This window comes from Rhinatrema bivittatum, chromosome 6 (assembly GCF_901001135.1).
Source record: "Rhinatrema bivittatum chromosome 6, aRhiBiv1.1, whole genome shotgun sequence".
NCBI classification, from domain to species: domain Eukaryota; kingdom Metazoa; phylum Chordata; class Amphibia; order Gymnophiona; family Rhinatrematidae; genus Rhinatrema; species Rhinatrema bivittatum.
In genome coordinates this window covers 340081710-340103700 of record NC_042620.1, presented here as the reverse complement: position 1 = coordinate 340103700, position 21991 = coordinate 340081710, and the positions used below count along the sequence as shown (strand labels likewise).

The following is a 21991-nucleotide window of genomic DNA, read 5'->3' as shown; positions in this document are numbered from 1 at the left end:
CTCTTTCGCTCCTTTGAGTCCCTTGCTCTCAGTTCCCTTGCTCGCTGCTCTCTTGCTCTCTGCTCCCTTGTTCGCTGCTCCCTTGCTCCTCACTCCCTTGCTCCCTCTTTTGTGTTTTTTATGTTGTCGGTTGCGCGGTCACCGTTCGCTCAGTCGCTGCTCGCGTGGTCACCGTTCGCTCGGTCGCTGCTCCCGCGGTCACCGTTCGCCCGGTCCCGTGTTTTCCTTGGTCTTCTTTGCTCTTGGTCTCGTGCTCTTGGTCTCTCGTCGCTTCTTCATGTTTTTGTGGTTTTCTGCTGCTTTGCCTTGTTTCATGCTGTCCCCAGTTTTATATTTTTTGGACCCTTGAGTACCTCCATTCGGTATGGACTGTTACCCTTCTCCTCGGAATTGCTGATTGGACATTTGAGGAGGGGGGGCCTTGAGGAGGAGGGGGTACTGTTATGAACTGCTGCCCGCGGGCCCTCCCGCGAGCAGACTCACTCACCATGCCGCCTTGCTTCACCCAACGCGCCAGGACGCCGCCGTTGGGCCTCTCACGCGGCCGGAGCCGTGGACTGTTTTGCCTACGCGGCCCGGAGACCGCCTCGGATATCTTCCTTCCTGCTCCTCTTCGTGGCCTGGAGCTGCCAAGGGCCAACCTTGCGGCAGGGAGCCACGATGCCATCAAGAGGGTCCTCGTGGGACAGCCTGGAGGCTGCCCCGAAGCCTGCCTGCCTGTTTCCTGCTCTCCCTGTGCTCTACGTCGGTGCAGGCCGCTGTCCGCGGTCCTGCACAGCTTCCTGCCTGTTTCTTAGGCGCCGGCGCATGCCTTTCTGCTTGATTTGAAGGGCCAGGCACAGGAAGTGTGCTGGCCCCACCTAGGGAGTGGACTTCCTGTTTCAGCCCTATAAATGGGCTGCTCTGTCAGTCTGTCTTTGCCTTGCATCGGAGTGACATCCTTCTGGAGGTTCCTGCCTGCCAGAGCTCCGTCAGGTCTTCTCGTCTTTTCCATGGAGTTCCTGTTGTCTCTCCTTGTCAAGTCTTGTCTTCGTTGCCTGAGGTCCCTGTCCAGATGTCCCGTCCAGATATCCTGATGTTCCCGTCCTGACCCTCCTAGTCCTGATGTTCTGCCACGATCTTCTTCATCTTGATGTTCCTGCCTTCACGGATGTTCTTTCCTGCGTCTTCGTATGTGCTCCTAGCCTTCTGACCTGCTATGCCTAGGAGTGGCCAACAGGGGGGTTCCCTGTGCTCTGGAGCTTCTGTTCCTGCCAGCCGTCGGAGCTTCGGATGTCATTGGTCCCGACATCGGAGATCCTCTTCGCCTGGATCTTCCCTGCACACGTCCTGCTCTCCTCGTGGTCCGTGACCAGCCTTCGGGCTGTGTAGGGCGTGCAGTGGGACAGGGTGGTCCGGGACTGCAGAGGCCTGGTGGAGGGTAGCCCGCCAGCTATGCTGGAATTCACCGTCAACCCTTGGGTCAGCCCTGGGTGTGCCTGGGGTCGGGCTGAGGCCCAGGGGCACACTAAATCCATCCTGCAACAGATTGCAAGGCCCGAGGCCCTCCGTAACAGTATGCAAGGCCTTTGAGGCCATAACAGCTTTGCGCTATCTGTGAAGAAGCATGAGACTAAACTAAAATAAATTAAAAAAAAAAAATAGAAAAATTATCAGGATCATGAAAAAATCCAAGTCACACTGAGCTGAGACATCCAAAACGGAGAAAACAAGAGACTGCAAATGTGCTGTAATAAAGCAGGGGAACAGGAGCTCTCAAGGGGAAAAAAATGTTCACATTACCAGGCAGAGAAAATAAAACAAAATTACTGAGGCATGCTGCAGGGAAGTGCCACACATGACCAGAAGGGTTTCTGAACATTTCCTAGAAAGTAAAAAAAAAAAAAAAAAAAGGTTTGACTGGCACCAAGTGACAATGATGTCACCCATATGTGTGACTGGTGATTTCGCTTAGCATCAGAAATCCATCCAAATGCATTTTTCCAGTTGCTTCAAGAAAGCACAAAGAGCTATGTAACCTGCCAAACCTGTAACAAACAAGTTAGTTAAGGTAAGGAGTTAAGGGTCTCAATCTTGCAACTTTACTAAAGCATTAAGATTCACATCTGTGTGCACAGTGTTACCATCCTTTTGTGATCAGGGGCACTAGGAATCAGAGTATCCCCTCTGTTCTATCCTTGCTCCATGGTTTTTGTTGTGTTGCAGGACAGATAGTTAATCTCTGATCCAACTCTAGATATTCAGATTGGCTCACTTCTAAACTTTCAGAACATTTATTACAGAGCAATTAATAAACAGTGGACTTACCGTAAGATGAAATTCAAAAAATAAAAAAAAAATAATTGCGCAGATTCATTGAATTGCCACAGCTGGGATGAGTATTTTCTGGTACAGTATGTCCCTCTGCTTTTGACAGACAATTACTTTAGATAACAATGTGTTATTTTGGCGATTCACTTTATTGACTTTGCCTCATCAAAAAGAGTGTTATAGTCAGCACATTAAACTTGTTTTTTGTTTGTTCCCGCAGAGATTGTGACCACACATTTATTTAGCTTTTTCTGTTTTATATTTTATTGTTTGTATTGTTTGTCATTTTAATATAATATGAGTCAGTATGTCCAGGTTTTAATTTTGTTTTGTCTGCATCAGCTTCAGTCAATTTTAAAAGCCTCACCCTTTTTTTTAATGCACAGTTGTTTTAGACACAAGGTGTCAGCCTTTTTGTAACATAGGCTCAGTTCTTAAGTGTTTTTTTAGTCAGAAAAATAATGGTGTCAGTCCCCCACACATGGGTTTTCAGTCGAGTATATGACAATATGCCCAAAATTTAAAAAAAAAATGTAGTTTTTGTTATTTTTAAACCTCAGATTTTAGTATTTATTTATATTTTTATCCAAATTACATTTTTAGTTTCATAGCAAGGAATTTGTATGGACATCTAATGGACTACCTCCAGCTTTTTCAAAAACTTGCTTAAACAGGTAAATATAGTCACCCTTCAATCTGCTGATTTTAGATGTTGACACATAAGCTATGGTTAGTCCCTAAGTTTATTATATAGCCCACAAGCGCCACAAAAAATGTTTTCAGTCCATATAATGATTTAATTATGCTGAATCTTTCTATATTAAGCATGGAGCAGAGATCCATCCATTTTTTATTTTGTTTTTTAATTGGTTTGTATTTTTCTTTTGTATCCATTTTTATTGGTTTTAATCTAGTTCAGAGCTTTTTAAGATGTATTCTTGGCCATTATTTTTATAAGACCTTTTTTATTGTTGTTTTAGCCTTGTTTTTAAGAGCTATTTAATACAATATATGGAATATAAGGACCTTACATCCGTATGAGGTGCTGTATACAGGCAAACACTGCTTTCATTATTCAGCAGGTAGTTATTAATTAATTAATTTATTTATTTTTACCTTGGGTTTATTTTATATGGGTACCGGTTGTGAATTCCTTAAATGGGAGTATAATGCTTAACATATGAATTTATGTGGAATAATGGGAGTTCATTTCTTTACACTAATTAGGAAACATACTAAACCCCTGTTTTAGCTCCAATAGCTCAATGATACACAGTAAATTACATGATTATTAATCAATTCTATACTCTTACTAACCCCTGTTTTGGTACACAATTGTTCTTTTATAATATACAAGCCATTAAGCTCGTAACAACAGGCTACATTAAAAAAAAATTTTCGGTCCATTTTCGAACACAGCACCCTTCTACACTTTTTCTCCCTCACTCCCCCTTCCCCTCGCTCATTCACTTGGTCACTCTTCCTCCTCCCCCCCCCCCCTCGGTCACTCACCCCTTCCCTCCCCTCCCCTCAGTCTTACTCACCCTCTGTCTCCCACTCCTCCCTCCCCTTCTCTCAGTCACTCCCCACCCTCTCTCAATCCCCATCCCTCAATCTCATCCCCTCCAATCCCCTCTCAGCTCATCCACAACTCCTTCCCTCTCCCTCAGCCCTCCTCCACTCCCTCTTTTTCTCTTCTCCACAACTTCTTACCCTTCCCACTTACTCACCCACATCCCTCTGTCTCCCACTGCCCTCCTCCCCTCCCCTCCCCCTCATTCTCCCTCCCCCTGCATTCTCCCCCTCATTCTCACTTCCACTCCCTTCTCCTCATTCTCCCTCCACTCATTCTCCTTCCCACTCCCTCCCCCTCATTCTCCCTCCCTTCATTCTCCCTTCCACCTCCCCTTCCCATTCTCCCTCTCACCTCTATTCTCCCTCTCATCTCCCCCCCTCTCATCTTCCCCCTCACTCCCCCTCTTCTTAATCCATCCCCTCCCCTCTCAGCTCAGCTCATCCACAACGCCTTCCCTCTGATGGTGCAGACGGAAGATCTCAGGGGGGGGGAGGGGGTCAGTCCCTCCCTCGCGCGTGCCGCCAATGCTCCTCCCAGCGCCATTTTTTTTCAGGCACGCTCTGCTCTGACCGACATGCTCGCCCGCGCATGCGCGGTAGAGCTGCTCTCTACTGCGCATTTGCGGCACATCGGTCAGGGCTCCTTTATCTAGTAGTTGACCACTATTTACTTTATCTTTCAATCATAGGCAAAGTTTGAATCAATTCTGTTCCTTTCATCTGACCATAACAATTAATTTGATGGGTAACATTTATGTGTGTTCCTTTATTGTTTAGTCTTATCCATTACTGTTTGCAAAGGTTTTGATTTTTTAATCTTTTATAATGTTATGCATGGTTATTATATATGTGTTTATAAGTTGATACATTTGCATATTTTGTTTCATTTGTGTCTAGGTAGCCCCTGAAGCAGCTCAATTGAGCGAAACCCGGCCCGAGTCGGGCTTTTTACTACGAAACATTAATACATTCCTTGGTGTTTACCGATCTTCTTCTTCGTGTGGTGGCTAATTGAGTTAAACTAGTGAAATGATTTTTCACAAAGTATAGATGATTGAGACTGATCATGTCTGCCAAATTGCAGGATAAACAGGCCTTGTTTATTGACATGCCAGCCAAGTTTACATTACAGATTAATAGAGACATGTCATTAGAACCAAAGCCAAGGTAGCACTCACTACCATAAAACATTTGGAGCAGAACACTACCTGAAATGTACTTGTTCAAACCAAGTTATAATATGTATATAGGAATGCTGGAATCAAACAGTGGCATCTACTTACTCTTTGGATTGAAGAAACGAAGTATTCCTGTTAATCCCAGCTCTGTATCTTTTTCATCATCTTCAAAGTTTTCTTGTCTTTTTATTCTTAAGACTTTTTCTGTTGGTGTTGCAAAACCTGGGAGGACTCATAATGATGAAACTCTTGTGGTAAACCGTACATTACTTTAATAATCCCAAAATGTATTTACATGCATCTGTGATCCTGACGACTTTTAGGAATAGCTGTCATTTATCAACTTTCATTCAGATTAGCTTTACAAATACTATCTGATCAGGGTCCATATATTAGACTTCCACAGATGGCTCTAAAATCAAAATTGCATTAATTAAAAGCAATATGCTGAGACACGCCATTATTTACTTTCTTCCACTGAGAAAACTGACCATTTACTCTGTTTCCTGTCTTCTAACCAGTTTGCAAACTACAATAGGACTGTGAGGAAGGAAGTCTACAGGAAACTCCCTCAGACTACCTTAAAGGAGCGGGCCCAGCTGTCTCGCCTGACCCCAGGTGGAATACTGGGTGAAGGGAGGAGCCCCTCCATCAGAGGATAAGATAGAAGGGTTAAACAAGCCCAGGGGAGCAGGAAAGAAGCCACTGTTGAGAAAACCTGCTATGTCTACTGTCTCTGTGTTACCTGAACTCCTAAGGTGAGCTGAATCATTGTTTATTTTGCTTTGCATTTTTTCTTCACTGTAAATAAATTGCACAAAAGGAAAAACAGCCACAGCCTGCCTCCTCATTCCATCTTGCTGTTTTCAGTATAGTGACAACAGTGGGATCTTTTACCTAAGCAGGAAGCACGGGCAGGAGCCAATAGCTGCTGCAGCAGCAGCAGAAAGAAGAAAAAAAAAAACCTGCCGAGTTTTTATGCTCTTTTTCCTTTGGCCTCCCAGTTCCACTCACCTACCTGAAGCTACCACAGGCAAAGAGGCCGATGCAAATAAAAAAAAAAAAAAAAAGTGCGCTGAAAGCGGGCACTAAGTGTTCAGCGCCCGCTTTCCTAATGCACCCCCAGGCACCTCTCCTGGGGGCGCGGTGCAATATTTAAATTAGGGCTCACGCTGTCAACGAGGCGCTAGGGATGATTGTGTGCCCCTAGTGCCTCCTGGATAGCGTGCGCCCGAGAGAAGTCCACTGTTGGCGGCTGTCCACTGGTTAAGAAAACAAACACTGAATTTATCGGTGTCCATTTCCCTAACCGGCTCACATCCACCGGTTAGAAAAACGGAGGCTGATAAATTCAGCATCCATTTTCCTAACCTGCCTACCGACACCCGCCCTGAGGGAGCTTAGGGCAGGTCAGAACAATTGAATAAATCAATAATTAAAGTGTTGTGGACTTAATATTAATTTAGTCACTCCTTCACTTATTGCCGATTGGTCCGTTCACCGTCACATGTAAGTGAAAGGACCAATCTCCTTTCAGAAGGCTGTCCTGAAAGGGGATTGGGTCATTTCCACTGACCAATGTCAGTGGAAAGGACCAATGGGCAATAAGGAAAGGAGGGAATAAATTAATATTAAGTGCCCGATACTTTAAATTGATTTATTCACTCCTTCTGACCCTCCCTAAGCTCCCTCAGGGGGAGGGAGAATAGGGCAAGTCAGACATGGCTCACTGTCAAGGAGGGAGATTTTTTTTTCCTAACTCTCTTTTGTTCCTCCCACTTAATATTGCCACGATATTAAGTCAGATGAAGTACAGAAAAGCAGTATTTTCTGCTTTTCTGTACAATTTTGTGGGGGTGCTCAGAAATGAACGCCTGCTTTGGGAGTGAATAACTAATAGCGCTCATCATCACATGCATTTGCATGTGATGATGAGCGCTATTAATTTCCCTGTGGTCTTGTGGAGGCGCTAATCCCTTTATTGCATAAGGGGATTTGGGTGCGCCTACACAACCCGTGTCCATCTGTGGGTTAAGCAGTGCACTCAGCTGAGTGCACTGTATTGCATCGGCCTCAAAGGGGGTAGGCCCACCTGTGCAATCAGGGTTCAAGCAGCGAGTCAGGGCCGGACAAGCCAGCAGGATGTTTTTGGTTTTTATCACCTTTCTTTCCCCTAGAGAGAGACATCCAGTTTGGAGGAAGCTCAGTAAGCAGGGAAGATGGAAGAAGTGAGCCAGGTTCTTGCCGCAGGGCAGCAGCAATTACAGAACATCCTGCAAACTCAAAGTGATCAGCAGCAGGCACTGGGAGAACAGGTGATGCAACGGCATATGGTGCTAACCCAGATAGCATAAGCTGTGCAAAATGCCATAACCAGTCCCCCCCTCCCTTGTCACCGACACTACATAAGATGACCCCGATTGTTTCCTGAAAACTTTGAATGATCAGCTTGACTGGCAGTTTGGCCAGAGAACAGGTAGGCTACTGATCTGGGGAATCTACTCATCGGAGTAGTCCAGATGCCTTCCAAACATTACAGACAACCAACATTACAACCAAAGCATGTAAACATGTTTTGGTTGTAATGTTGGACTACTCCGGAGTAGTCCAGATGCCTTCCAAACATTACAGACAACCAACATTACAACCAAAGCATGTAAACATGTTTTGGTTGTAATGTTGGACTACTCCGATGAGTAGATTTCCTCAGATCAGTAGCCTACCTGTTCTCTGGCCAAACTGCCATAGGATTTTTCCCGCCGTTATAGAGAATATAATTAACCTCTTATAGGTCACTGCCAGATTAACAGCAAGTACACCACATACATTTAAAGGACTCTAATTTACTCTCCCCTACTCTCTTAGCAACCTAAACTTAACTAAGAACTCAATAATATTAAGATGAAGACAGTAGTCCAGCAGAAAAATGGGGGCCTTCCAGTCTTTTGCATCAAGTGTCAGGTATATGACCTTTTACCAGTTAGTGAGAGTTGTATGTGTGCACCTGGTGCATAGAGCTCTTGGCTCTCAGAGAATTCCAATCTCTAAAGGCTAGAGTAGCAGACCTGGAGGAGCTGAGGCAGACATAGTTATATAGAGGAGACCTTCAGGACATAGTAGCAAAGTCCAAAATCCAAACTCCAGTCTGGCAGCCCGGGGAACTTCCATGGAGAAGGAAAGACACTTGGTCAGAAATCATCACCCTGATGTAGAAGGAAGTGATCCGGTAGAAACGATCTGCTGTCCAGGTGATGCATTATCCTCTTGCACCAAAGATGAGACTCACAGGCTTACTGCTCAGGAGATAAAGGTTAGGGTGACTGTCAAAGATGGTGATTTGATTATTAGGAATGTAAATAGCTGGTTGGCTGTTGGACATGAAGATTACTTGGTAATTTGCCTGCCTGAAGCAAAGATGGCAGCTGTTTCATTACTTTGGAAATGAACAGGGTTCCTGATCTATCAGGGTCTCCTTAAGCAGCCCAAATTGTGAAAAAAACCTTTATTAGGGCTGCCACCACCATCTGGGTCTTCATATTCTGTAGTGATATTGCCTCTGGATATCTTGTAAACACCCAATATTCACTCGGTAAACTATTTATTCATTTACTTACTGGAGATGATTTACCGCTTAACCATACAGCAACTCTAGATATTAAAGAAATCACTACTGTGTTTAATAAAATAATTGAGGATGATGGGTGATCGTTTCATATATTTCAAGACACCATCCAGGTGTCAATTTGTGGTGTAATCATTAACAACCAACCACCTTCCAAATTTTACTACTAACTTTATTATGTATTTTTTATTTTCATGCTAAAATTGCTGTAATGATATTCGGAAATCTTCCCATACGCGGGAAGATTTCCGAATATCATTACAGCAATTTTAGCATGAAAATAAAAAATACATAATAAAGTTAGTAGTAAAATTTGGAAGGTGGTTGGTTGTTAATGATTACACCACAAATTGACACCTGGATGGTGTCTTGAAATATATGAAACGATCACCCATCATCCTCAATTATTTTATTAAACACAGTAGTGGTTTCTTTAATATCTAGAGTTGCTGTATGGTTAAGCGGTAAATCGTCTCCAGTAAGTAAATGAATAAATAGTTTACCGAGTGAATATTGGGTGTTTAGTAGATAGTACTCACTTGGGAGGATCTTTTGTGATATTATCTGGATATCTTGTGGCATAGTCCAGAATGGTGAGGTGTGGGACCAGGCGCTGATCCCCTGACACAAACCTGGACCGACTCCAGCCTCCCTTAAAACACTTTATCTTTATTTGCCACTATAACACATACACATCAGTACCTTCAGAACAGTGTACTCCAATTACTCACAGTTCAGTACCACTTTCCTCAGTACTCATACAGTTTTGTTCCAGCTCAGTGTTAGGACAGTTAGGAGCTGCCTTCCTCCTGGAGACTTGGTCTGACTAACACACCTGGATCCCAGCTCTTATTTCTCCCCTGTTGGACCCCACCCACAAAGCTCTTTCTTACAAGGGGAATTAAAGGGCACCAGGCACCTAGCCTGGTCCTGCACTGGTTTAAGGGGGAATATAGGGGCATTGCAACACATACCCCCCCCCTCAGCTTGAACCCATTGTTCCAAGTGCTTTTACTCCCCCCCCCCCCCCCCCCCATAGATCTCATCTCCCCAGCCCCTTTTATCTGGTCAACCACAATTAGGCTTGGGGGTTAGGGTTCTTGGGTTATGCTCACTTCCACCTCCTACAGTAAACCTAGACCACATTACTACCAGCCAATGTACCACCTTGTTCCCCCAGTCCTTTAACCAAGTCTCTTGCTGGCTCCAAGTTCAAATTCCACCCCAACAGACCTTCTTGGACTGGCTGTGGTGTCTCCATCAGTGATTCCTCTGATATCCATTCAGTACTCTCTGGCCACTCACCCATGCCAGTCACTGGCTTCTGCTCAGCCTCACTCACTGGGATCTCTGCAGTGCCCCATTCTGGGCTCTCTGTGGTTCCTTCCTCTAAGTTCTACTCTGCAGCCTGAGTTGCTGGGGTTTCCGCAGTGTCACCCTCTGGGATCTCTGTGGTTTTTTTCCCTCTGGGTTATCTTTCATAGCCTTACTCACTGGGATCTCCACAGCACCCCCCTTTGGACTCTCCGTGGCATCTCTCACATGCCTTCCAATGCTCCCTCTCTCTGGGCTTCTCACAGGAGTTGTCTCTGGATCCCTGGTAGCGTTTGGGCACCATACAGGGTCTTCTTCAGGACCTCCCATAATGCCAAGTTCCAACTTCTCAATTCTGCCTCCTCCTGGGAAGTCTATGTTGCCCTCCCCTGAGAAATCTGTGACACCTCTCTCGGGGTCCTTCACACAGCCCCCTTCTCTGGACTTCTCATGGGAGTAGCTCTGGACTCCTGATAATGTTTGGGCACCCTACAGGGTATTCCTCAGGACCGCCTGTAGCACCAATCTCAAAATGTTGCCATGACTCAGTCACCACATGGGATATCTCTGCCAGCAATTCATCCAGCTCCTCCAGGAATTGGTGGCCCACCCTCCCAGCCAGTCTAAGTATGTACTCGCTTGCCTGGCCTGGACTCTTGGGAGTGGACTCTCTCACTCCATTACTCCTTGCACTGCAGTGTAGTTTTCTTGCTGGAAGAGGGACCTGCCCTGTTCCCATTTACTACACACAGCCCACTCTGGCAGCTTTTCCAGGGCCATACCCTGCTTAGCACAGGCTTGCTGCACCAGTGGTTCACTCTCTTTTCTTTTCAAAGAAAAAAAAGGTAAAAGAAAACCCCTGCATAACCAGCATTAACTTGCTTATTATTAAATCCCTATCTACCTTCAGCAGAGCTTCTCTTCAAACTTACCACTTTCTGGCTATCCCTGCAACCAGGCTGACTCACAGTTTCCTCTCTACCTGAAACATTTTTTCTATGGTGCAACCTCCACTGTGCCTGCCTGTCTTGCCCCTATCAATACCAGAGGGGCCTATCTACTTCCACTGTGCCTGCCTGTCTTGCCCCTATCAACACCAAAGGGGCCTGTCTACCTCCACTGTGCCTGCCTGTCTTGCCCCTATCAACACCAGAGGCGCCTGTCTACCTCCACTGTGCCTACCTGTCATGCCCCTATCAACACCAGAGGGGCCTGTCTACCTCCACTGTGCCTGCCTGTCATGCCCCTATCAACACCAGAGGGGCTGTCTACTTCCACTGTGCCTGCCTGTCTTGCCCTTATCAACACCAGAGGGGCCTGACTACCTACACCTGTATTGCCCCTCTCAACACCACAGGGACCTGACTACCTCCACTGTGCCAACCTGTCTTGCCCCTTTCAACTTTCTGCCACTCTGTCTTGCTGCCAAACACCAGATGATTCTTCTCCTTGTGGTGTTCTTGCCACTATCATGGTTCCTCAGTGTGTTGATGCTAGTCTTTCTGCTGCTTTGTCCCTTTATCGGTGCCTCGGGGTTTTTTCTGACCCCCTTTCTGCTTGCTATGTTCCCCCTTCATTGTGCTGTAGGATGTTGATGCCACTTGTGCCATTTTGCCTCTCATGCTGCCTTCAAGGATTCATGCATCTGTTATCTGTGCCTTCTTTTGAAGCTGTGGGGTGTTTTTGACACTCTCGCTGCTGCTTTGCACCTCTGTTAAAGAACTCTTGACACTCCTGGTATCCTTTTGCCCCTTTACGGTGCCTTAGGCTATTTGTGCCACTTTGGTGCCACTTTGCCACAGTCTAAGTATCTTAGAGCTCTTTTCCCCTTCTGATGATTGCTCCCCAGAAGTTTCATCCGAATTGATAAGAAAACTCCAATTCTGCAGCCAAAAATAGGCGGCAATACTTCCCCCATTGACTTTAATGGCAAACGAAAAACGAATCAGACTAACAAACAAATATTTTTTTTTGCTTTGAAATTAATGAAATGAATTGGGGTCCCAACAAAATGAATAAACAAACCAAAACAAATGTTTTTCTTCTGCACAGCCCTACAGTTTTTATTCAGAATGGCATACAGTTCAACCGGATAAAGATCTTGCAGGAGAATAAATGCACAGTAGAATCTTTATCGGTAGAAACTCCTTGTGTGTTGGAGGAAGAGTATAGCAATAGGGATATACTTTCATCCATCTTGCCAAAATGATAAGATAGATGATAAAATGCTAAGAGAAATTAGAGAAGCTAACAAATTTGGCAGAATAATAATAATGGGAGGTTTCAATTACTCCAATATTGACTGAGTAAATGTAACATAAGGTCATGCTAAAGAGGTAAAATTCCTGGATGGAATAAATGATTGTTTCATTAAGTAATTGGTTCAGGAATTGACACGAGGGGGAGCCATTTTAGATCGAATGCTTAGTACAACTGAGGATTTGGTGCAAGAGGTAATGATAGTGTGGGCCTCCTTAGCAATAGTGATCAAATTTGACTTAATGACTAGAAGGGGTACAATAAGTAAATCTCCAGCTCTAGCCCTAAACTTTCAAAAGGGAGACTTTGATAAAATGAAGAAAATAGAAAAAAACAAAAAGGTGCAGCTACAAAGGTTAAGAGTATACAACAGGTGTGGACATTATTTAAAAATACCATTTTAGATGTGCAGGCGAGATATATTCCTCACATTAAAAAAGTTGGAAAGAAGGCCAAAGAATTGCCAGCATGGTTAAAAGGTGAGGTAAAAGAGGCTATTTTAGCCAAAGTTCTTCCTTCAAAAATTAGAAGAAGGATCCAGCTGAAGAAAAGAGGAAACAACATAAGCATTGGCAAGTTAAATGTAAAACATTGATAAGACAGATTAAGATAGAACTTGTAACGAAGCTGGCCAAAGCGGAAAAAACTCATAATAAAAACATTTTGAAATATATCCAAAGCAGGAAGCCTGTGAGGGAGTTGGTTAGACCGTTAGATGACTGAGGTCCATCATGGTAAGACTAAACAAATTCTTTGCTTTGGTGTTTACTAATAAAGATGTTGGGAAGATACTTATTCCAGAAGTATTTTTCAAGGGTGATGATTCAGATAAATGGAACCAAATCATGGTGAACCTGGAAGATGTAATAGGCCAGATTGACAAACTTAAGAAACTGGGGTTAACAAATTGTACAAAAACTCAAAGATGCCCTGAAAACCTATCTTTTCAGGCTGGCTTATAACTAATATAGTCCCATTTTTAATGTAATTTATTATAGAGTTTGAGTGGTAGTCACTCTGTTTTGGTTGTTTCTTATGTTTTGCATATATTAGATTGTGTATGTAACTTTGTAAGCTACCTAGAGCCATTGACATTGGCAGGATCTAAGTAGAAATAAATAAGTAAATGAAAAGTAGCAAATCACCTGGACCAGATGATATACACACCAAGGTTCTGAAAACTAAAAAATGAAATTTCAGATATAACTAGTAATTTGAAACCTATCAATAAAATAGTCCATTGTATCTGGCCAATGTAACTCTAATATTTAAAAAGGGCTCTAGGGGTGATCCAGGATACTATAGACCAGCGAGCCTGACCTCAGAACCAGGAAAAATCATAGAAACTATTCTAAAGAACAAAATCACAGAACATATAGAGATGGTATAATGAGACACAGTCAGCATAGATTTAAACAAAGGAAATCTTGCTTTACCAATCTGCACTATTTTTTTAAGGGTTTAATAAACAAGTGCGTAATGGTGAGCAGGTAGATGTAGTGTATTTGTATTTTCAGAAGGCATTTGACAGTGTCCCATGAGAGACTCCTGAGAAAACTAAAGAGTCATGGGATAGGAGGCAATGTCATATTTTGGATTGCAAACTTATAAGATAGGAAACAGGACTAAATGGCCAGTTTTCTCAGTGGATCTGTACTGGTACCAGTGCTTTTTAATATATTTATAAATAATCTGGAAAAGGAAACAAATTTGCGGATGTTACATAATTATTTTGAGCTGTTAAATCACACTCGGATTGTGAAAATTGAAAAAGGATCTTGCAAGACTGGAAAACTGGGCATTCAGGTAACAGAAGAAATTTAATGTGGACAAGTGTAAAGTGATACACATGGGGAAAAGCAGCCCACACTGTATTTACATGATGTTAGATTCCATATTAGGAGTTACCATGCAGGAAAAGGTTCTGGGCATCATAGTAGACAATACTTTGAAATCCTTAGCTCAGTGTGTGGAGGCAGTCAAAAAAGCAAAAAATGTTGGGAATTATTAGGAGGAATGTAGAATGAAATGGAGAATGACATAGAGCTTTTGTATTGCTCCATGGAGAAGTCACAACTGAAGTACTATGCACAGTCTTCATTGCCACATCTCAAAAAATATATATAATTGCATTGGAAAAGGTACAGAGAAGTACTACTACTACTACTTAACATTTCTATAGCACTACACAATATACTCAACGCTGTACCAATATACAAAAAGACAGTCCCTGCTCAATAGATCTTACAATCTAATAAGACAAACATACAGGACAAGAGACTTGGGGTATTTCATGAAGCAAGACAATGATTAAAAAGAAAAGAAAATTAGTTAACAAGACTAAAAGCAGACAATTGGGCATACGATTTAAAAGCAGTTTCATAAAGGTGGGCCTTTAGATGGGATTCAAACATGGCAAGAAAGGGAGCATGACGCAGCAGTTCAGGAAGACTATTCCAAGTACATGGCACAGCCTGGTAGAAAGCACAAAGTCGGGAATTGGCAGTAGAGGAGAAGGGCACGGATAGGAGTGATTTATCCAATGAGCGGAGTGCATGAGGAGAGGTGTAGAAAGAGATAAGAGAGGAGAGGTAGTGAGGTGCTGCAGAGTTGAGGCATTTGTAGGTGAGAAAGAGGAGCTTGCACTGTATGTGGGAGCAGATAGGGAGCCAATGCTATGACTTCAGAAGAGGGATTATGTGAGCATAGTGACTTTGGGGAAAGATAAGCTATACAGATGAATTTAGGGAAGATTGCAGTGGAGAGAGATGGCTTGCTGGGAGACCTGTGAGGAGCAGATTGCAATAGTCTAAGCGGGAGAAAATGAGAGAGTGGATAAGGGTCCTAGTAGTGTGTCCAGAAAGGAAAGGACAGATTTTGGCAGTGTTATAAAGAAAGAAATGGCAGTGTTTTGGATATGATTAAAGAACGAGAGAGAGGAGTCAAAGAGGACTCCAATGTTACGAGCTGATGGGACAGGGATTATGATCATGTTATCCAAAGAAATAGAGAAAGGAGGGAGGTTGGCTTGGGGGGAAAGAAAAGGAGGTCCATTTTGGCCATGTTGAGTTTAAGGTGGCAGCGAGACATCCAGGTGGCAATGTCAGACAAACAGGCTGAGATCTGGGAGTGGATTTATGGTGAAAGTTTTGGTGCACAAAGGTAGATCCAAGAGTCTTTAGCATAAAAATGGTATTGAAAGCCATGAGAGGAAATCAGAGCACCAAGGGAATTAGTATATAGTGAGAAGAGAAAAGAAGAGGGCCCAGTACAGAACCCTGGGGCACATCAATTGATAGTAGAATGGAAGTAGAGGAGGAACCACCAGAGGAAATGCTAAAAGTGTGATGTGAGAGGTAAGAAGGGAACCAAGATAGGACAGAGTCCCAAAATCTAACGGAGATCAGAGTATCAAGGAGTAGGTGGTGATCAATAGTGTCAAAAGCAGCAGACAGGTCAAGGAGGATAAGGACAGATTAAAGACCTTTAGCTTTAGCCAAAAACAAATCACTGGAAACTAGCAAGGGCTGTTTCAGTTGAATATAGAGGGATCAAGAATGGCTTGAGATGTAAGAAAGTCAAGACAGCAGCAGTGAACAGCACATTCAAGTAGTTTGGAAGCAAAAGGGAGAAGAGAGATGAGACGATAGTTGGCAGGACAGGTAGGATCCAGTGAGGGTTTTTTAAGGAGTGGTATGATTATAGCACGTTCTTAGGCAGCAGGAACAGTAGCAGTGGAGAGTGATAGATTGAGGATGTGACAGATAGAAAAGATGACTGCAATGGAGATGGAGCTGAGGAATCAGGATGGGGACAGGGTCAGAGGAACAAGTAGTGAGTTTACAGGAATAGAGAAGATGAGCAGTTTCCTCCACTGTGACTTTGGGAAAGAAGGAGAGCATGGCGGAGTCTAGGGGAAGGGTAGAGGAAAGAAGTGGGGGAGAGGCAGGTAAAGTTTAAATAGTTAAGAATAATTTTGTGAATCTTGTCATGAAACAGCCATAGTCTGAGCAGAGAGAGAAGGGCAGGAGGGAGGCAAGTGAAGTTTGAGGAAAAGAGATGGCAAGGGTTGATTTAAGAGTTTGTCATATGGATATAGTGGTCTTGTTTGGCAGTGCAATAGCATACTGGAAAGTGGTCAGATGAATTTGATGAATATGAAGCATGCTTGGGCACAGGATTTTAGCTAGAGACGTTCTGCACGGTAGGTGCAGGAATGTAGGTAGCGAATTCTGGAGGTGAGCCAAGGCTGGGGTTTAGTGCACCTTACAGGATGAATAAGAGAAGGGGCAAAAGTGTCTAAGGCTGAAGAGAATATAATGCTGTAAGAAGAAACTGTTTCATTAACAGATTCAGACAAAGTTGTGGAGGAAAGGAGAAGATGAAAGAGCAGTGGAAAAGATGAAAGGGTGAACAGCTTAAAGATTCCTAAAGATGTAAGTGATGACTGGATGAGTCTGTGGGGGAGGTTTAATATGAAAGTTATCAGGTGATGGCCTGGGAGTGGAAGAACTGAGGTGGTGAAGTCTGAGAGATAGTAGTTGGAAGCAAAGTCTAGGTCAAGGCAGTGGCCATGCTGGTGAGTAGAGGTGGTAGAGCAGAACCAGAGATCAAATGAAGAGGTTAAAGAAAGGAGTTTTAAGACATAAGAGTTAGAGGCGTAAACAACATGGAGGTTAAAGTCACCAAGGATAATTGAAGGGGAAGATGGGTCAATGAAGAAGGGAAGCCAGGAATCAAAGTCAGTGAGAAAGGAAGAGGAAGATTTATCAGGGGATTAATAGATGACAGCTAATTGGAAAGATAGTGAAGTGAATAGGCAGATGGGGTGGGCTTCAAAAGAAGAAAAAGAGTGGGATAGAGGTGGGAGAAGGGATTGAAATCTGCAGGAGGGAGAGCAGCAGTCCAACACCACCACACGGCCTACCGGCCCTCCATGACAGAGAGCAGCAACTGAAGCAGTGTCCTCAGGGAAAAGCCAGGTCTCAGTTAAGGCAAGGAGATGGAGAACTAGAGATAAATAGGTCATGAATAAAGGCAAGCTTCTTGGAGATAAAGTTTGCATTCCACAGGGAGCAAGAGAAAAGAAGAGAAGGGGGAATAGTGATAAATTGGAGGGGTTATGGGTTGATATGGGATGATGGGGTGAAAATTGCCTTGAAGGGCCAGGATTGGGATTGATATCCCCAGCTGAAAGTAAAAGGAGGAGAAGGAGAACACGGAGACGATAGACAGAGGTGTGTCGATAGCGACAACAATGAGATGGTGTCAGGGATGGTGTAAAAGGCAGGATGAGGGGAAGAAAAGCTTGAAGTTCAAAAGCTGTGGACAGTGCAGATGACAGAATGATGACAGAGTGACCAACATGATAAAGGAGATGGAAAGGCTACCCTATAAGAAAAGGTAAAAATGTTAGGGCTCTTCAGCTTGGAGAAAAGATGGCTGAGAGGGAATACAAGAAAGGTCTATAAAAACATGAGGGGAATAGCATGGATAAACTGGTTATTTACTCTTTAAAAAAAAAAAATCAAAGAATTTAATAAGTAGTACATACAAAACAAATTGGAGAAAATTCTTTTTCACACAATGCACAATTAAGCTATGGAATTCATTGTCAGAGGATGTGGTTAAGGCAGTTAGCATAGCTGGGTTTAAAAAAGGTTTGGATAGGTTCCTAGAATAAACAGTCCAGGAACTTACTATTAACTAAGTAGACAGGGATGGTACCTTTCAAATAGGTGCATGGGAGCACATATACATGTGAATATAAGTGTGGCCAGATATGTGGCAATTTTATATCCTGCATGCACATTATAAAATAGCCTTGGCGCATGTATGTGTGCTCCTAATTTTATAAGTGTGCGCACACAGCAACATAATGTTGGCTTTGAGCCGTGCAAGTGAGGGAATTTTATAACAGGTGCGCGTCCATGCCATGACCACTTTCGCCAGTTTGTCTACTATTTGCCCAAACCCCCCTAGTTCTTTAACCTGTACTCACCCCCCCCCCCCCCCCAGTTAATCTAGACTGCTCAAACACTTCCAAGATGCCTGGAAATAGTTTTATTGAAACTTATACCTCCTCCAGGGCAGAAGTAAGTTTATACTCAGCTATATCTGCCAGGTACTTGTGACCTGGATTGGCCACAGTTAGAAACAGGACCCTGAGCTTGATGGCACCTCAGTCTGACCCAGTATGGGAATTCTTGTGTTCTAGACTATGAACGGAAGGAGAAATTGATCTTATGCACATTCTCCATCGATAAGCAAGGCTGTATTAGCAATGACAAGTGGGTGACATCATTCGACGGCACTAAACAAACCCTACTCTCTATACTTGTAGAGCTTTTCCTCTTCTGAGCATGTGCAGGAATTCCCATGTGGGTATTGCCTCATGACCCCCCCCCCCCCCCCTCAGCCTTTTCAACCGAATGCCAGCATGAATGTAAAACTTATTTCTCTACAATTTGTTTCTTCAATTTTCTGTACAAGTCTTAATTTCTCTTTTTTTTCCAAAGTTGCCTTGCTATCACAGTAGCCTCCATGCAGCACTTTTCAGTGCTATTTAAAATAAATAAATAAATAAATAAATAAATAAAAAGAGAGAAAGAAACAAAATTTTTCTTCAAGATGCCCAGCAAGAAAAAGCACACTATCTTTAAGGACTGTGTATGTGGTAAGAAAATATCCATTACAAATGGACATGAACTTTGCTACCTCTGCTTTGGACTGAATCACAGTCAGTCTAATTTTACCATTGTGTCTGGATGTCTCCGCATTCTCAAAGATTGAGGCCTGGAAAATGGAGGAACTGCATAAGTCTCTCAGAAGCCACAGTTGGTCTTTTTCCCAAAGTGCAGACTCATCTGTCTCCCTGAGTATTGAGTTGAGCAGGAGCTCCTAAAAAATATCTCCTCCTTTGGCAGAGCAAGCCGAATCATTGGAAGTTGAGCAAGCATAAAATGTCACGGAACATGTCGAAGAAGTGCCACTCAGCAGAGTTGCTGGCAAAGTTGGTGCTGAGAAAACCCTGAGTTATGGGACCACTGGTGCACCTGATGCACCATTCTCTGATGCACCAACTCTCTCTATATAGTGAATTGGTAGTGTCGACACACAAATCCCTGGCGCCGATGAAACTCAATGTCCTTGGCAATATTGAGGTTAAGTCCTCAACACATCGAGCCCCAGAGCATGAAATGCTTTGATCCTTAACACGATTGGTCATTAGGCCATCAGAACAGACTGTTCTATCATTGATGTATCATGCAACAGTACTTCCAACACAGCTATATACTGACCTGCCTAGATTTTTCTCAGGTGTGGAAGGGAATGTGAGTCACCTGCCATACCAGTTCCCAGAGCAGTTACACCAAAATAGTTAATAAAACAAGAGCTATATCTGGAGATGCAAGACCCCATTTACTCTGGTATCTCTCACAACTAATTGGCTTCCAGCACAAATTCTACAGAGCCCAGTAGAAGTGCAAGATTCCATTCTAGTATCAGAAGAGGATGTTCCACCAACCATGCCAGGACAGAGTGTATGTCAGCCCTTTGACCAAGTGATGGATTTATAGAAGGATTTCTTTACCACCATAGATGTTAAAGATAAGGATACTTCCAACCTCTCCAGAATATCAGATTTACTACCTCAAGAAGAAATCCCAGTATTTCCAATACATACTGATATTCCATCAGATCCCCCACAAGGTAGTTCTAGCCAACAACTCTCCCTTGCAGAAGAGTCTGGCCAGTCAGAGGTTGTATACCAGGAATATACCCCTCTAAGGTGACCAAGAATGCTTCTTCAGTCACCTTGTTCATTATTGGAATCCTGGACTAGTGTTCCCTCACCATCAGGCTCTGAGGAAGTTTCAATGGGAATACCCTCTGATCCCCTTCCAGAGCCTCCAGAACATTCATCTCCAAGGAAATATCTTACCTTTGGATTTTTGGACAAGTTGGGGCAAGCACTTGGAGTTAATGTATGTAAGGACAAAGATCCTCAGGCAAACAGGTATTCGGCCTCTGCCAGATTTTTAAAAACACCAGTGGAGTAGCAATCCCAATCCATGATATCCTGCAAAAATTGCACACGAGAATGTGGGAAAACCTTATTTCCTAAGTTCCAATTGCATGGAAACTAGACCTCAAATACAGAATGCAGAAGTCCCCTGGATTTGAATAGTGCAACTTCCACATCAATCAATTGTAGTAGAATCAGCAAAGAAAACAAGAATATACTCAAATATTTACCAGGGAAGAATATCAAACTACTGGGCAATTTTGGAAGAAAGATATTCCAAAGCTCCATGCTTAATGCACAGATTTCTGCTCACAAATTCTACATGGATCAATTCTTACACAATTGCATACAAAAACTAAAGCCTTTCCTTCCACCCAGTGAAAGCGGATCTGCATATCCTCAACCACTCTTGGATGCCAAAGAGTATATACGCCATCTTATTCAATCCATTTATGAAGTGTTCAATACCATGGCATGCTCCTTGTCAGCCTACATTGGAGAATCCACATGGCTTGTTAAGAGCCAGTAGCTTATGTGATGATATCTATGAGAAGCTGGAGAATGTTCCCTGTTTGGGTGATCACCTTTAAGGAGAAAAGCTTAGAGAAATGGTAGGAACAACATGTGGCAGTCCAGTTCCTCTCTGGGGATCACAGCAAGAGTCTTTTGCAAGGTGCACGTACTATGGATGTGCAATTGTTTTTCCCGAATTAGGCAATGTCAATGAACTTGCCTAATTTGGAATGGTTCAGAAGAACCAAAAAACGATTGAATTTTTTCCAAAATTTCGGGAAAAATTCACGTTTGAGTTAATGCTCGCTAATGGGAGATAGTGCGCGCTAACTCCCATTAGTGCACACTAACTCTGCCAGGTTAGTGCGCACTATCCCGAAGATTGGGGCCCCCGAAAAAAAAACCCACGAAGCACGGGAAAAATGAAATTTTCATGGGAGGGGGCCCAAAACAAAGTCCGACACAAAATTTTTACCCAAAGCACATCTCTAGCCCTTACTACACTTTTAAAAGATGGTATTTCCAGAGATGCCTCTTCTGGAAGTTCCAGTGTTACCAGATCATGCCTCTACTTCTGCGACAGCTCTAACTTCCAGCTTGTGCTAGGCAATGTGAGTGCCATCAACCAAAAGCAATGCACCAGGTCCAGCCCAAGCCTGGACCAAGTTTTTGACCAAGCAACTATCCTTTCCAGTTTGGGGAGAATCCAACACTATCTAGAAGAGTGGCACAAGATCACCAAAACATTGCTGAGTTCTTTTTTTTTTTTTTTTAATTTTGTATTTATCAATCTTTTACATTATTTGTCAAGCAAAACCACTTGAGATGCAAAAAAACATGTGATCAAGCAAAATTACATCAAAGTGGTAATCTTTTAAAGAAACAAATAATTCACATGTTACATCTTAGACCACAATACGGACCAATCGTGCTCCTGATATTCACAATCTAGAAGTAATGCTCAAGAAATGTAGCAGTAATGGGTCAATTACATTAATTAGAGATCAATTGTGCTCCATAAAACTCCCTTAGCCAGAAACTGGGAACTAACCCAAACCTTCCCCCTTATTACTAAGAAAATGAATTAACTGGGAAGGAAGAAAAAATTGATATGAAACCCCTTGGTATTTTAACAAGCATTTACATAGAAATTTAAGAACATATAAAGCTCCCAATTGTAATGCTCTAGTT

At 43.2% G+C, this 21991-nt stretch overlaps 1 protein-coding gene across 1 annotated transcript in view; it reads right to left on the bottom strand.

The window, feature by feature from the left end:
• Positions 1-21991, bottom strand: part of LOC115093318 — a 61964-nt gene that overhangs the window by 25837 nt on the left and 14136 nt on the right. Inside the window, exon 3 of the mRNA XM_029604957.1 lies at positions 5169-5285. Coding sequence (XP_029460817.1) covers positions 5169-5285 — 117 coding nt within the window. The remainder of the gene's footprint in view (positions 1-5168; positions 5286-21991) is intronic.